The sequence below is a fragment of the Saccostrea cucullata genome, unplaced genomic scaffold, assembly GCF_032062105.1.
Source record: "Saccostrea cucullata isolate Sc308-1 unplaced genomic scaffold, CSIRO_AGI_Scuc_v1 ctg8, whole genome shotgun sequence".
NCBI classification, from domain to species: domain Eukaryota; kingdom Metazoa; phylum Mollusca; class Bivalvia; order Ostreida; family Ostreidae; genus Saccostrea; species Saccostrea cuccullata.
Genome location: NW_026940997.1, coordinates 52546 through 68374, shown reverse-complemented (window position 1 = coordinate 68374; position 15829 = coordinate 52546). Strand labels below are relative to the sequence as shown.

General features: G+C 35.2%; 1 protein-coding gene across 1 annotated transcript; it reads left to right on the top strand.

The window, feature by feature from the left end:
- The first annotated feature begins 1960 nt into the window (after positions 1-1960).
- Positions 1961-15805, top strand: LOC134256839 (uncharacterized). The gene is made up of 17 exons (XM_062739504.1): positions 1961-2062; positions 2447-3042; positions 3504-3569; positions 3652-3764; positions 4174-4201; positions 4300-4526; positions 4905-5182; positions 5957-6101; positions 6414-7516; positions 7611-7662; positions 7917-8003; positions 8357-8559; positions 8752-8905; positions 10327-10434; positions 10871-10980; positions 14087-14192; positions 14769-15805. Exons 2-17 carry the CDS (start codon positions 2484-2486, stop codon positions 15063-15065), a joined length of 3636 nt encoding a protein of 1211 aa, XP_062595488.1. The 5' UTR covers positions 1961-2062; positions 2447-2483; the 3' UTR covers positions 15066-15805.
- Positions 15806-15829: the final 24 nt, after the last annotated feature.

Sequence of the window (15829 nt, the reverse complement as noted above, 5' to 3'; positions counted from 1 at the left end):
AGTGCGTAGGATTTTATACCTATCATTGCCCCAACGGGTGGTTACAGAGAGAGAGAGAGAGAGAGAGAGAGTTCAATATACAAAAGAATAAATAATAATTATCCGTATTCAACCAGTGTCAAGTATCCCTACCCTAGCTTTTAAAATTATCTCCCAAATTCACCTACAGAAATTATTTATATATATAAAAAAAATACCTAGACTATCAGGCAGGGATACTGAAATCTCGAAATACTTCCTGTAACAACATAATTATAAAACAGTTACATTCCTCAAAATGCACATACTTTGTGGTCGGAGTGACACATTTTAAAAAATCTCAAAACTGAATTCGGCAGAAATGTTTGTCTTCCAAGAATATTTAAATAACGGTCATGTCAATTATTTTTGTATGCCCCCCCCTCCCCCGTCCAAAAAATCAAATGCCTAAATGTCAATCTGAACAGGGGATGGCCTTTCTCCGAGTGTGTATGTGTTAAAGAATGTATAGATGTACACATAAAAATTTGTATTCTGGTTAATTGCTTTTAAGATTTGAAGTAAATTATAGCCGTACATCAAATTACTTTGTTTAGATTTGAGATTAGTACTAAAATAATCAGTTATAATTGACAAATGAATTTTGCGACGCAAACCAACTGCAGACTATATACATGACTTTGTCTAGAATGTATATTAGAACTACATGTAGATAAACAATTCACAGTTTTAGCTTAATAATATGAACATCAGTTATAATATCCCCCCCCTTTCAGCCGCGCAAATACCAAATAACTTCTCTTTCCACTGTTGATATTTTCCCTGACCAAAATCTGATCAGCACGGACTAAGTGAATCGTCGTGCTAGTGTGTACGGAGTAATGATAGTGTGTTTACTGTTGAGCTTTTATGGAGTTTATTTCTTTTTTGTGATGCATATTTCAATAAATGGAATTCAGGGTGTATTTCACTTGACTTGTGCACATCTTCGAACCGATGCAGTAACCTTATTATCAGGTATGGGTACGTTTACAGCGTTCGATGCGTTTTCTCGATATGCATCAATTGCATAGGACCTGCAAATCAAAGACGTTGGTTGTTTTGTTCCATTCAAATGATATAATTTCAAAATGTGTTTGCAAATTTTACTGCTTTTCATTTCAAGTTTATTCTGCATAAATTGGTGCACTGTAAAAATACGTACTCACGCATCTAAATTTCTCTTCCAAATTTGCATTTTTTCTCTTTTGATTCAAATCAATAATCATTCAAAACTATGATTATTATGTTGTTTATTTTGTTTTTGAAATGTCTTGATCACCTCATGTGTTCTCATATGCTTTACCATCGGAGATGTGCACAAGTCGATACCCAATCCAAAAAATCATTCAAGTGTAACGAGCGCATTGGGGTATACATCGTTACAATGAGACAAGGTATCTGAAAGAAATATGGCGGAATACGGCTATAGTTGGTATGAAACAAGTCGTACATAGATGAAAATGTTGCGTATTTAAGAATTCATGTCAGCTTTAATGTAAAATTTTAAAACATGCGTCCAACTCTAAGGTCAAGGTCGAAAGTTCAAAATTGTTGGTATCCAAAGGAAGGTCTTGTCAAAAGAATTAAATACACATGTAAAATATGAAACCCTAGTGTTGATTGCTCAGAAATTATGGTAAAGATTAAAATTTGGTGTTTTTTGTTAGATGTCAAATTTTCAAATTTACACACGGTACAGAGGTCTACACACCTGTGAAATATGAAGGCCATACGTACGTAGCCCGATGCACCCAAAGTTATGTTTGCGAACAAACAGACAGACAGACGGACAGGGTAAAACTATATACCCCAAATCTTCTTTTTGGGGGCATAAAAATGTGCATATGTGAAAAGAAATCACTGTTATTTACTTAAATTGGAAAAATTAGTGAATTTAATACGAATCACTCGATGTACGAGTCAATTTGTTTTTCAAAGTTTTGATACTTCCGGTTGTACGCACATTTTAAAGTTTCAAGTTTCATTCTTTTATCCTTATTTTTCCAGCTGAAGAAGTATTACATTAAAAATAAAATGCAAGGTAAACAGTTTTACACCCAAGAAATATATTGACTAATCAATTACTTCATTTTATAGTTTGATCTTCTTTCTGAATTGCTTAGAAAAATTGAGCAGCGATGCGAAACAAGTTGTCACTGACCGCTGAAATCAGTGTATCTGTTGATATCTGTCGTAAACTTAACCTGCTGATATGCCAGCCTCTTTTGGCCATTAAAAAGTATGTGAAAATTTTCTAAAGTACATCCAGTCCTCAGTTGTATATTAAAATTTGATTATAAATATTGATATAGCAAATGATACAGTAACCCAGTGTTTTCTAACTTTTCTTTAGTTAACGGTATTATATTTTGTTTATGTGGAACTGATTAAAAATTATTAAACAAATTTTATATATCATTTGCAGCTAAACAATGAGAGGGAGATTCCTTGAGTGAAGAGACATGGCAGATGTTATGAAGCCTTTGCCAGAACCTACAAATGGTGTGGACACTGTTACAAATGCTGGAGACCAAGTTCAGTCTGTTGACGCTACAGAAGAAAGAGAGAATGAATTGACTGATAATGATGAGGACACTAAATCAAATACTGAAGATGTCAACAATGACGGTGTAGGAAATGTTGAACCTGATACACCTGGCAAAGATGAAACTGACGGAGATGCAGTTGTAGGGAAAAAGCACAATGAAGATGATTTAAACTCAGAAAATGGAGAGAGTAGAAAGAATGAAGATGATACATCTTTTGAAGATAAAGACAAAATTTCAAATGTAGATGAATCTGTCAATGACAAGGATAACACAACTTGTGATGAAGACGTAACTGGGACAGAAACACAAACAGAAGAGGAGGAGGAAGAAGAGGAGGGGATTGAAATTAATGAGAATGACATCGTCAAGGCAACTGATGTCTTTGGAAAGGGAAAGCGTCAACATGTGAAAAAAGTGGATGGAGAATATACTGACGATTTTGAAACTGCAGACTCGACTCCACAGAGACAAAGTACTTTTTATTGCTGATCCTGAGTTTTAACTTATAAACAAATTTGCTAGAAAAAAATCTAGATTTCGCAGGTCAAGATTAAAAATGAATTGATAAATTAACTTATCTGAGCATCTATCTTCTGTTCAAATTCATATCTCTTACCTTATAGAGAGAAGGAAGATAAGACAACAAATCATACTTTATTCCAAAACATATATTATGAAATAAAAGATCATTTTAGTCTGACCAGTTGGACTGGCAGATTTCAGAAACTCAGATTTGTTTCTTTGATTAAAAAAATTGTTAGCTCTGATGAGATTTAGAGGCATTGGACTAGAGAGTAAACTAGAATTTTGCATATTTCTTACAATGATCATATGTTTAAAGGTCACACAATTAATTCATAATTTTATTGATGTATTCTGATTCTGTATGTCATGATAGAGAGAAATGTATTTCTTTTTGAAAATGTTTTGCAGCAAATAGAAAGGCTAGCATGATGACAGAGGAGCAAAGAGAACTTTTACTGAAACCATTTAAAGAAGGTAAGAATTATACAAAGGCAGTCATCATACAAAAACCAAGGAGAGATTTTTCTGATGTTAAAACAAATTTTACCATATTTAGGCTGGAGGAGAGAAGTTGTGTTCCGGAGTACATACACCCCTGTCACCAAGCACGGAGCAATGAAGTCTATTCCAGCCGATGTATATTACCATCCTCCAGAGGGAAGGAAATTAGTAAGGACAATATTATATGACTGTAAATCTTCTGTTTCATTTTGTAATTTTTGAATTTGATGCTTTACTTCTACAAATATCCTGTGAATAATGATTACATGAAAACATTGAAAATTGAATAATGAGATTTGTTAGTACCATACTGGTCCATAAGATTTTTTACTTGTCAGATTTCAAAAATCAAATTAATAAATGTTATTTCAGTCTTTATGCAGATCCACTATTTTAGTGTAAAATTTATTATTTAAATTCACTTCAACTACCTTTGTTGGATTTGTTAGTATGACTGTGACAGTGTGTTTCTTTAAATTTTAATATATATTTGATAAATACCAAATCAATTACTTGTACAATACATGTGTAAACATTCCCTACCAATATATCAATCCTTTTTATTCTTCTTTTACAGAGATCAATGGTTGACATAACTAAATATTGTAAGTATATTCTTTACATACATGTATTCAGTTAGCATGAAAAATAAATGAAAATTCATGTAAAATTAATTTTTTATATGAAATTCTTTTGATTTCAGTGGTTATGACCAATTCAGATTTGACCATAGACAATTTTTCATTTCTACGCAAACCGATCTTGGAGCCTCCTTTTGAGGTTGTTCGATCCTCAGGGTCAGTAGGTCGAGGGAATTTTGGGTCACCAAAAACACCAAGACTGCACAGAGAGTCTAAGCCACAGGTTGTTATAGAGCGGGATGGAGAGGAAAAGGAACTCTCAGTTGGAGGGCCCATTAGGATTAGTCAGGTCAGAATTCTAGAGTAAGCCCTATTGTGGGGAACTTGTTTGTGAATTGTTAACTTGTCTCTTTTAATTTACTTGAGCAAATGAAATTATAAAATCCAGCAGCAGATTTTAAGACCAAAAAATTGGAGATAGCCCGTATCCTGCAATCATGTAATTACTTTTAACTACCAATACACTTTGCAAAGTTCCCTTTATTTGAGCCTAAAATGCAATTATGGCATTATATATTTTATGAATATATTAGCAAACTTGAAAATAGACAAATTCTAATTCTTCTATTAGATTAATCAAGTCAACAAAAATTTTTGAAATAAATCAGAATTTATTTTTATGGATATGTAAATAATCTTTAGAAAAAAAAATATATTTTTTAAGCAGACTGGATTTATAAAGAGGAAAAGAGGAAGACCACCAAGTGGAATTAACAAAAATTTAATGCCACGAACAGGAATACCTCGTAAAAGGGGGAGACCACCCAGTACAAAGAGAGTAGAGATTATCAAATTATCCAGTGGGGATTCGGAGATTCCCAAAGTGGAGTCAACTGACTCGTCCTCTCCCAGTGAGCCCTCCCCCAAACGGTCCAAACCCACAGCAAGGAAGAGTACAACGCAAGGTGTACCAAAGCCATTCAAGCCAGCTAAACAGCTAGAAAGGTATGGCATTCGGCAAACTCAACTTTTACACTTTAGTAATATAACATTTGCATTTTTATATGTTCATTAAACATGTGGCATGGTTTTAAGAATATTTGCCACATACAGATAGAGGTTTATTTGCATATGTGAAATTGCCCTTTAAATCTGTGCATGATAAATTTGTTTGTGCTAAGATTTTACCGACAGGTTTTAAAAGAAAAATGCAGTTATAGTTTATACATGTACAAGGTTTTACAATCGTATTAGGCCATATAAAATTGAAATCTTGATTCTCAGGCCCGCGCGCATCCGTTTTGAGGTAGCCGCATTGCCGATTTTATTGTATTTTTGATAAAATAAAAAGTTGGTATTGCGGAGACCAATCCGGGAAAAAAATTTCCGACCTCATTTGTTTCTTAGTTTAGTATTCAAATATCACTTCTGATAGTCATTTACAATGAGATTTTGGCTACTTCGTTTGAAAATACATTCGAGGACATTACCTATGATGTTTACACGCTGTTAAGCAATGGATAAAGCAGAAATTTTGACCAGAAATGGAAAGTATATCTGTGATTAAAAAAATTATCTTTATGTTAAAGAAAATTCGGAAATTAAAATTAAAAAAAATACCTCCCTCATCTACTTGATTGCCAATAAAATGAAAAATAAAATGCCGTCCTCCCGCATCTGTTTTGGAGAAAATTGGCCTGAGAACCAGGGGATTAAATTTAGATTGCCTTAGATAGGAGGTTTTAATCTGCATAATGACAGAATAATTTTGTTTTACAGTCCTGAAAGTTTGGAGGAACTGTGTAACTTGAATTGCCCCGGGAGGAACTTGGTGCCCCCCTCTCTGCAGTGTCTTGTCTGTCTCTGTCTGTTCCATCCAGAGTGTGTCAACACAGACCCAGATATCGAGGACTTTGTCTGTCTGGTCAGTATGCCATTGTCTGGTCAACAGTCCAAGATTAATCCATTCTTATACATTAATATACTGAAATTTTATTTACTGTGTGATCTTTAGAATTTCATGTCAATTTGTGGACTCTGTAATATATATAGAAGATGAGCACCATCTTTTATACCCAGTTGGCAAAAATTAATAGACAAAGAATACATGTGGATTTTGTGCATTTCATTCTTGTATGTAATTGTAAAACTGTTTATAAAAATATTGTCTTCATGTTCACTTTTATATAAAAGATATTTTGTTAATGTGAACTTGGTTTTATATTTATTACTACAGAGGTGTGTTACGGGATCTGCAGCTGTGCAAAAACCAAAGCCAAAGACACTCAAACTGATCCCAATAACAATGCAGAACATCAACGGTAAACCCATCACAGCCAACATTCCAGTGATCAAATCCATTAACACTACCAGATTAACCCCAGAAATCCCTGTTTCCTCCAATTCCGTAACCACTACAAATACAGTCACAGTAAAGCAAGAGCCCATGGATACAGAAGAATATGGTCAAACAAAGGGGAAAAATACTGTCAGTTCGACAACCATGGGCACTCTGAAGAGTGTACTGGATAAGCGATCTGTTATTGTGACCACTACCCCCATGCCTGTATTGCTGAATTCTTTCAGTGGATCACAAGCAAGCCTAGCCTTTAATGGAAGTAGTCCTCAGATAAACGTCTCTAGTAGTAATACAGTAGTTTCTCCGAACCCTGCAGCATTTACAGCAATACCAAATCTGCCCATCTTTAATCCATTAAATGCACCAAATTTATTAAGTCAAATTCAGGTATCTCCTAACATTGTCAACCAGCCAACAGCTTTTTCATCTACGAAAATAAGTTATTCCCTACCGAGCGTATCTCCCGTCACTCAGCCCCCGCCCCCAAAACTGACTGCGGCTCCCACGCCCAAATCTAGCCCTGGCCCCGGCGGCATTGAAATCACCCAGACATCGAAGAATGGCCAGTTATTGACCCTACCTAGTGCTGTGGCAAAAAGACTGAATCTCAAGCAGCCTTTGGCACTGAAAATAAACAATATGCAAATTACTGTTCCCCCTTCCTGTCTTCTAGTGACAGCCGATGGACTTAAGGTGTTCTTGCCCCCTAAAACATTTCCTGTTCAACTTGGGGAAACAGCAAAATTGTGTGTTACAGTAACAAATGACAAATCATCATCTCCTAACACAAAGATTAGTGTAAATATTGGTAGCTCTACTCCGAAAGAAAAAAATGATTCTCCAGATTCTAAGAAAGGCCGTTCACAAAGGCATTGGAAGGCGGGAATCAACCCAGCTAACTGTCAAATCAAAAAGTTATATGGGGGATTTGACTGTATGCTCTGCATATTTCAGTATCTCAACATGCATGATTTGGCAAGGTAAGATCTAGTCATACATTTACTAGGCCATTCAAATGGAATAAACATACAATTTATCAACATTTATGCATACATGTATTTTTTTTTCAATTAGAGTAAGTTTGGTTTGTCCAACTTGGAGAGCTTTGGCAAAGAGCCCCATGCTTGTAAGTTAACACCAACAACTTATTAAAATTTGACATGTAATTGCAAGAAAAGTAGAAAAAATATCAAGAAATGGCAGTGGTAGTATATTTGTTTGGCAGTTTTAAGACTAATGTAATTTCTTTAACATCCTCTTGTTGGTCGAATGTTCATGTACCAGTTGTAAATTTTAAGATGATCATCAATGTAAAGTTAGTTAAGTCACTGTTTTGTGCACTTGAATGTTAATAGTAAATTGCTTATTATCTATAAATAGTGGCATGAGGTAAAACTCAGGAATGTAAGAGTGGCGGACTGGAAAAAGGCTGTCAGGTTTCTCCTCCAAAGGGCCGTTCATACTTTGGTAATTAACTATTGTGTTTTTAAAATATGTGTGTGTTTTGACTTTTTGCTAGCAGTTTTAGGCTGACTTTGTTACAAACTCAGTTTGATATTTAGTTATTAGGAAATAATTACAAGAATTGTTTTTATTTTGCATACAATAAATAATGTGTTTGTATTCTTATCTGATAAGATTATGAATACATGATGGTATTTCTTTTTTATCACTACTTTAATGATGGAGAGATCATAAAAATTCTTTTGACATTAACTCTGGAGAGGGTTTATAGCCTGCTGCTTGATTCCTTTTAGTGTATAACAGTAACATTGTGATATACACATGCATTTTAAACTAAATGCCTGTTAAAATTTTAGAATCTACGAGGCCTGGAACATTATGAGAGTCGGAATCACACTTGGCACCAGTTTCTGTCTGTGGTTCCTCAGCTAACCTGTATACAGAACATTCACTTTGGCCTGGTTCCCGGCTCTGTTTTACAGCACGTCTGTGAGAAGATGCCTCATCTTGAAGTCTTCACAGCGGAGTGGATCAGTGACTATGATGATGACCAGAAATGGTAAACAAACAGGAAAAAATAAAACAGTGCTATTCTCTCCTGTGCTGCAATCAGTTTTGTATATAAGAATTTTGTGTGTATTCTTTTAGAATTTGACCTTTTATTGATTTATGATTACAAAATAAACAGTAAAAACTAGAGAATTTATAACTGATTTGCAGTTCTGGTTTCAAATTTTACTGTATTTTACAGGGACCATGTTACTAAACTTAATATAGGAAAGTTTAGCTCCTTGCCAAATCTAACAGAACTAAAGCTTCGAGGAGTGGTTGGGTTAGCTTTGCCATCATTTACCCTAAGTGGAGGGCTTGATGATCTCTCCTCTTTGAAACATCTGAGAAAGCTGGTATGATAATGTTCACCTAATGTTGATATCCCCCCCCCCCCCCCATGAAGAGGGCATATTGCTTTGCTGATGTCTGTCGGTCCACCATCAGTTTCCATTCATTTTCTTCCCAAAGGTTGCACTTATTGATTAAATTTGGTATACAGATTTTTCAAATGAATATCTAGGTCAAGTTTTGTTTTATTGCTTTGCCCCTTGGACTTAAAAAAAAATTCCAATAATTTGCAGTTTCCATTCATTTACTTCACAAAGGTTGCACATATTGAAATAAAATTTGGTCCTGTATACACCTTTATCATAAAAATATCTAGATCAAATTCTGTTTTGGTTGCAATCAAGTCATTTTGGGTAGAGTAATACCCCTTGGACATAGAAAAATTCCATAGAAAAATTCCAATTATTGGTTGCCTTATGTAAAACATGAAATTTGGTATACAGATTTATCATATCTCACTCATTTCTCAATCGATGATTTTCATCTAGGTCAAGTTGTCAAAAATTTCAAAAAGTCACTTCTGGTTTTGAGTTATTACCCTTGAAACAAAAATTTATAGGCTTTCGTTTCCAGACAAAGGCTCAGAGACGGCTAAAGCTGGAGCAGAAAGTATACTGATTTTAGATAATAGAAGGATCATTTTGTTTTTCAATTTCTCTTTCAAAATGGCACATATAGAAAAATTCCAATGATTGCTTTTTATCTTCTAAACTGAAAGTATTTTGTTGAAATATATAGGGTGCAAAATTAAGTGATTTACAAACATCTCTTGTTTTCATAAAGTTGTTGAACTTTTGTTCAATGTCATCAAAATAAAAGAAACCGGAAGAAAAAAACCGTTTTTGACATGTTTTGTATTTCTAAGCATGAAACTTAATTTTCCGTCCGTCGACGTCACTTCCGGTCAAACAGGAAGTAACACAAATTCTTGTTTTCATAGAAAGATTTAAATCATGACGTCATTTCTCTTTTTTTAAAAAACAAAAGTTACTTGCAAATCTTAATAATGAACTTTTGTTCAATGTATATGTATTTCTAGTAATATTCTTATTATGAATGATTATCATGTCTCAAAAAATGGGCAAATCTTTTATATTTTTGGTAATCTTTAACAATAAAAATATAAATGATACTATTTTTAGCATACACATGTAGTTCATTTTATTATAGGCAAATAATTGATTTCAAAATCCCTTTTAAAATATGTTGACATATGCATTAAATCTGTAAAATGGTCATCCAAAATACTGAAGTACATATATAACAATGTTGACTACAAATTACAGTTATTGCATATATGCATCTAAACCTAAATGCATTAGATTGTAATTTTATTGCTATTGAATGTTCATAAATAATTCCTGAATCCTTTGACAATCTTGTCCTAAGGTTTTACATTAATGACTGGTTGACCTTTGTTTTACAGTCTTTGACCACCTTGACCAATGTTGAGGAGGCTGAGTTTGCTTTTCTAGAGAAGATGGAGCAGCTGGAATGCCTGGAGCTGGGAGATTGTCCAAGATGGACATCCAAGGTATGCTAAACCTCATTATTAAAGTGTTCTGTTGAGGAAAAAGCAACAGTTTTATAACTATATGCATCAATGTTGGTTTTAACTGGTTGGTGGTGACAATGTACTTCCAAAGTATGATTTACTTAATACAGATGTCAGTCTAAATGATTTTCCTGTTTTCAAGTGTTAATTAAAAGGGAAGATTTAAATGGGAGCATATTTATGAAATTACTTGTATTTACCCTTGACTTATTTGAGTGGATGGCCAGTGCAGCTAGTCGAAGGGCGCAGGACACCAGTGTCATTGATTGTGTCTACACTTATTTAAAGGGAGTGAGCTTCTGATCAAAAGCTCTACAGATTATTTAGGTTTATTGTTAAACAAATTTGACCAATTGCATTTTGTGTGTTGTTACTTTATGTATGTTAAAACCTATCCATTTTTGTCACATTACAGACATACTCTTTGTTATCAAATCTGAAGAATTTGAGGATCCTTCGGCTGGAGAATGGTGGAGACATAGAGAGTGATGAGGGATTAGGAGAGGCACTCAGCCAGATCAAAAGGTATGAAAAGGATAGGTAACTGAGGAGCCTTTACACATATATACTGTAAAATCATGTATTTTTGTGGGGTCAAATTTTCATAGTTTGAGGAAAAAATGTTGGTTCGTGGGAATTTGATTTCATGGATGAAGAACTTTTTAGCTCACCTGAGCCAAAGGCTCAAGTGAGCTTTTCTGATCACAATTTGTCCGTTGTCTGTCGTTGTCGTCGTTGTCGTAAACTTTTTACATTTTCATCTTCTTCTCAAGAACCACTGGGCCAATTTCAACCAAACTTGCTACAAAGTATCCTGGGGTAAAGGGGATTCAAGTTTGTTCAAATGAAGGGCCACGCCCTTTTCCAAGGGGAGATAATCATGAATTAGAGAAAAAATAATGGCATTCTTAAAAAATCTTCTTCTCAAGAACCACTGGGCCAGGAAAGATGAAACTCACATGGAATCATTCTCAGGTAGTATAGATTCAAGTTTGTTCAAATCATGTGTGTAGGGTGGGGCCAAAATGGCCGATCAAAGTTTTACATAGGAATACATAGAAAAAATCTTTTAAAATCTTCTTCTCAAGAACCACTGGGCCAGGAAAGATGAAACTTATGTGGAAGCATCCTCAAGTAGTGTAGATTCAAGTTTGTTCAAATCACTGACCCCCGGGGGTAGGTTGGGGCCAAAATGGCCGATCAAAGTTTTACATAGGAATATATAGGAAAAATCTTTAAAAATCTTCTTCTCAAACACCACTCGGCCAGGAAAGATGAAACTTATGTGGAATCATCCTCAGGTAGTATAGATTCAAGTTTGTTCAAATCATGACCCCCGGAGGGGGGGGGGGGCCAAAATGGCCGATCAAAGTTTTACATAGGAATTAATGGGAAATCTTCTTCTCAAGAACCACTGGGCCAGAAAAAATGAAACTCATGTGGAACCATCCTCAGGTAGTATAGATTCAAGTTTGTTCAAACCATGACCCCCAGGGGTAGGGTGGGGCCAAAATGGCCGATCAAAGTTTTACATACATGTAGGAATATATAGGAAAATCTTTAAAATCTTTAAAAATCTTCTTCTCAAGAATCACTGGGCCAGGAAAGATGAAACTCATGTGGAATCATCCTCAGGTAATGTAGATTCAAATCATGACCCCCTGGGGGGTTAAAATTCAAGCCCCCCTCCCCCCAATAAACTTTCAGTTCTGATCTGATATGTGCTTTTTCCTAGCCAATTGCTCAGGTGAGCGATGTGGCCCCTGGGCCTCTTGTTAGAAGTTGTGCATATACGGTAAATATATTTCATTGGAACAGAATTTTTAAATGTTATATAGTCTTGTTTAACTGGTGTTTCAGGTATCCGAACGCTTCACATATCAGGAGAAATTGACTAGGAACCAAACTTTGCCCAATTTTAAATTCACTCAGTCACAATTCTGTTCAAAAAATTATATAACATTTCTTAACATGCCTTGTTTTCAATTTGTCCACCTGTGAGTAGGGCGAAAGGGGCGGAAATTTCCTTGTATACAGTATATGTAAAGTAGGGACTTTTTAGCTCACCTGAGCCAAAGGCTCAAGTGAGCTTTTCTGATCAAAATTTGTCCGTTGTCTGTCGTTGTCGTCGTCGTCGTTGTCGTCGGCGTTGTCGTTGTAAACTTTTCACATTTTCATCTTCTTCTCAAGAACCACTGGGCCAATTTCAACCAAACTTGCTACAAAGTATCCTGGGGTGAAGGGGATTCAAGTTTGTTCAAATGAAGGGCCACGCCCTTTTCCAAGGGGAGATAATCATGAATTAGAGAAAAAATAATGGCATTATTAAAAAATCTTCTTCTCAAGAACCACTGGGCCAGGAAAGATGAAACTCATGTGGAATCATCTTCAGGTAGTTTAGATTCAAGTTTGTTCAAATCATGACCCCCGGGGGTAGGGTGGGGCCAAAATGGCCGATCAAAGTTTTACATAGGAATATATAGGAAAAATCTTTAAAAATCTTCTTCTCAAGAACCACTGGGCCAGGAAAGATGAAACTCATGTGGAATCATCCTCAGATAGTGTAGATTCAAGTTTGTTCAAATCATGACCCCCGGGGGTAGGGTGGGGCCAAAATGGCCGATCAAAGTTTTACATAGAAATATATAGGAAAAATCTTTAAAAACCTTCTTCTCAAGAACCACTGGGCCAGGAAAGATGAAACTCATGTGGAATCATCCTCATGTAGTGTAGATTCAAGTTTGTTCAAATCATGACCCCCGGGGGTAGGGTGGTGCCAAAATGGCCGATCAAAGTTTTACATAGGAATATATAGGAAAAATCTTTAAAAATCTTCTTCTCAAGAACCACTGGGCCAGGAAAGATGAAACTCATGTGGAATCATCCTCATGTAGTGTAGATTCAAGTTTGTTCAAATCATGACCCCCGGGGGTAGGGTGGTGCCAAAATGGCCGACCCAAGTTTTACATAGGAATATATAGGAAAAATCTTTAAAAATCTTCTTCTCAAGTACCACTGGGCCAGGAAAGATGAAACTCATGTGGAATCATCCTCATGTATTGTAGATTCAAGTTTGTTCAAATCATGACCCCCGGGGGTAGGGTGGTGCCAAAATGGCCGATCAAAGTTTTACATAGGAATATATAGAAAAAATCTTTAAAAATCTTCTTCTCAAGTACCACGGGGCCAGGAAAGATGAAACTCATGTGGAATCAACCTCATGTAGTGTAGATTCAAATTTGTTCAAATCATGACCCCCGGGGGTAGGGTGGGGCCAAAATGGCCGATCAAAGTTTTACATAGGAATATATAGGAAAAATCTTTAAAAATCTTCTTCTCAAGAACCACTGGGCCAGGAAAGATGAAACTCATGTGGAATCATCCTCATGTAGTGTAGATTCAAGTTTGTTCAAATCAAGACCCCCTGGAGAGTTGAAGTTCAAGCACCCCCCCCCCCCCACCCCCACCCCCAGTAAACTTTCAGTTCTGATCTGATATGTACTATGTACTTTTTCCTAGCCAATTGCTCAGGTGAGCGATGTGGCCCCTGGGCCTCTTGTTTAACAAAGTGATATGAAATACAGAAATGTACACTACCTGTATGTTGCTGACTTTAAGCTTCTGTTTGTAGTTTAGAGAGGCTAGAGCTGATTATGTTTGTGTTACCAGAGAATGTCAAAGGACTGGACCACCTCAAAACCCTGGTGATCTGGCCCAATACTCAGAAAACCTCACCGGTGAGTACAATTTTTCTGATGTACAGATGTATATTTAGAGGGTTAGGAAGATCATAGTCATTTCTGTCAATGCATGTTCAGACTTTGAATAACATGTATACAAGGCCCCACTTTTTAGCTCACATCAACAAAGATGAAGGACCTTTTGTAACAACTTTGGATGATAAACACTAACATTGAATATCATTTTTACAATGGATAGAAATGCTATTATGGCCTAATTACATGTAAATTTAAACTATTTGAAATTCATCTTGAAATTTTCTTGATTGCATATTATCCATCAGTAAAAAATATATTAAATACACACTTTACCAACAACTGTAAAAAAAAAGAAAATGTATACCTGTTACCAATATAAGTCTTCCTTGATCTGATTAGCCTTATTATGAATTTTTTAACTTTTCTTATAAACAATGTCTAGGAAGCTAAGTTTATTAAGGTATTATCATATATCAGTGTATGAGAACATGAAGAAGCAGTGCATAGCATATGAAATTATGATTGCTGCTAAAATAATTATGTACTTCTTCAATGGTTTGCTTACTGAATGTTCTTTGTATTTTTACACTGTAGATACCAGGAAAGGTGAATTCTAATATGATGAAGGTCGTGTCAGGACTGAAACAGCTGGAGAAGTTAGAGTGGGGCATTATGAACAATTCCAGTACTTCTATTATACTCGATAATGAATCATCAAACACAGAGTGGATACCATTCCTTCCAAACGTAGAGGAGACCAGTTCAGACAGCAGTTCTACGGCTGAGTACATATCTGTCATCCAGTTCACATCCAATCTTACAAAAGCTCTCCCAAATACAAGAATCAAAGTATACAACTCCAGTGTTATTCAGCAAGAGTCAGAGATTTAGTTCTCAATGTACATGTATACCATTGGGCTACAATTTAACATAACAACATAACCGATGAGAGGCAAGAAGAGCCCACCTGAGGTCTGTGACAGGGAGCTGAAGTCTGCTTTTTTGGGGGTGGGGGATACAACATGGATATTTGAGATATTCCATTTCTCTTTATTGTTTAAGAGTATAAGATGTGATACCATTCATGGATGTGAGAGTTTCGTTGAGATTTAGTGCTAGGGGAAATATGAGTGATTCAATTATATGTTTTTGCACACATGACATTAATTTACAGTCAGCATTTTCTTTGAAAATGGTAGGATTGAATTTCTATTTTAAAAAATATTCACATGAATGTACATTGCAATTGATTGTTCATAGTTGTAAAATTGTGTTTCCATAAGATTTACTTTGAAATTTTTGCTGAAATTGTAATTTTATTAACTTTGCTTCTGATAGATTTAATGAAAATCAAATTAAAATCAGTTACATGTATTACACTGTGATGAAAAGAAAAATGCTGTTTTGCCATGCAGGTTTTGTTTCATTTTCCCCCACATGTTCAAAAGATTCTCAACATTTTTTTACATATAAATCTGAAATTATAAGCATGTTACTGGACAAATGACATGAACAAGCTACAAATACTTATTTAAGATTTTTTTTATCTTTGTTGAAAAAAAGTCTCCTTAATATATATATTGTTTCATATTTTATTGTACATATTTGCATGCATCATGGTTATAGTTTAATAGTATTTTTCTCATTTTTTAGAA

What these genes read in the sequence shown, in the direction of transcription:
- LOC134256839 (XM_062739504.1), top strand. Translation starts at nt 2,484, where the DNA reads ATGGCAGATGTTATGAAGCCTTTGCCAGAACCTACAAATGGTGTGGAC. An exon ending in ACTGAAACCATTTAAAGAAG is followed by an intron (nt 3,570 to 3,651) that starts GTAAGAATTATA and finishes TACCATATTTAG; the next exon opens with GCTGGAGGAGAGAAGTTGTG. An exon ending in CTCCAGAGGGAAGGAAATTA is followed by an intron (nt 3,765 to 4,173) that starts GTAAGGACAATA and finishes CTTCTTTTACAG; the next exon opens with AGATCAATGGTTGACATAAC.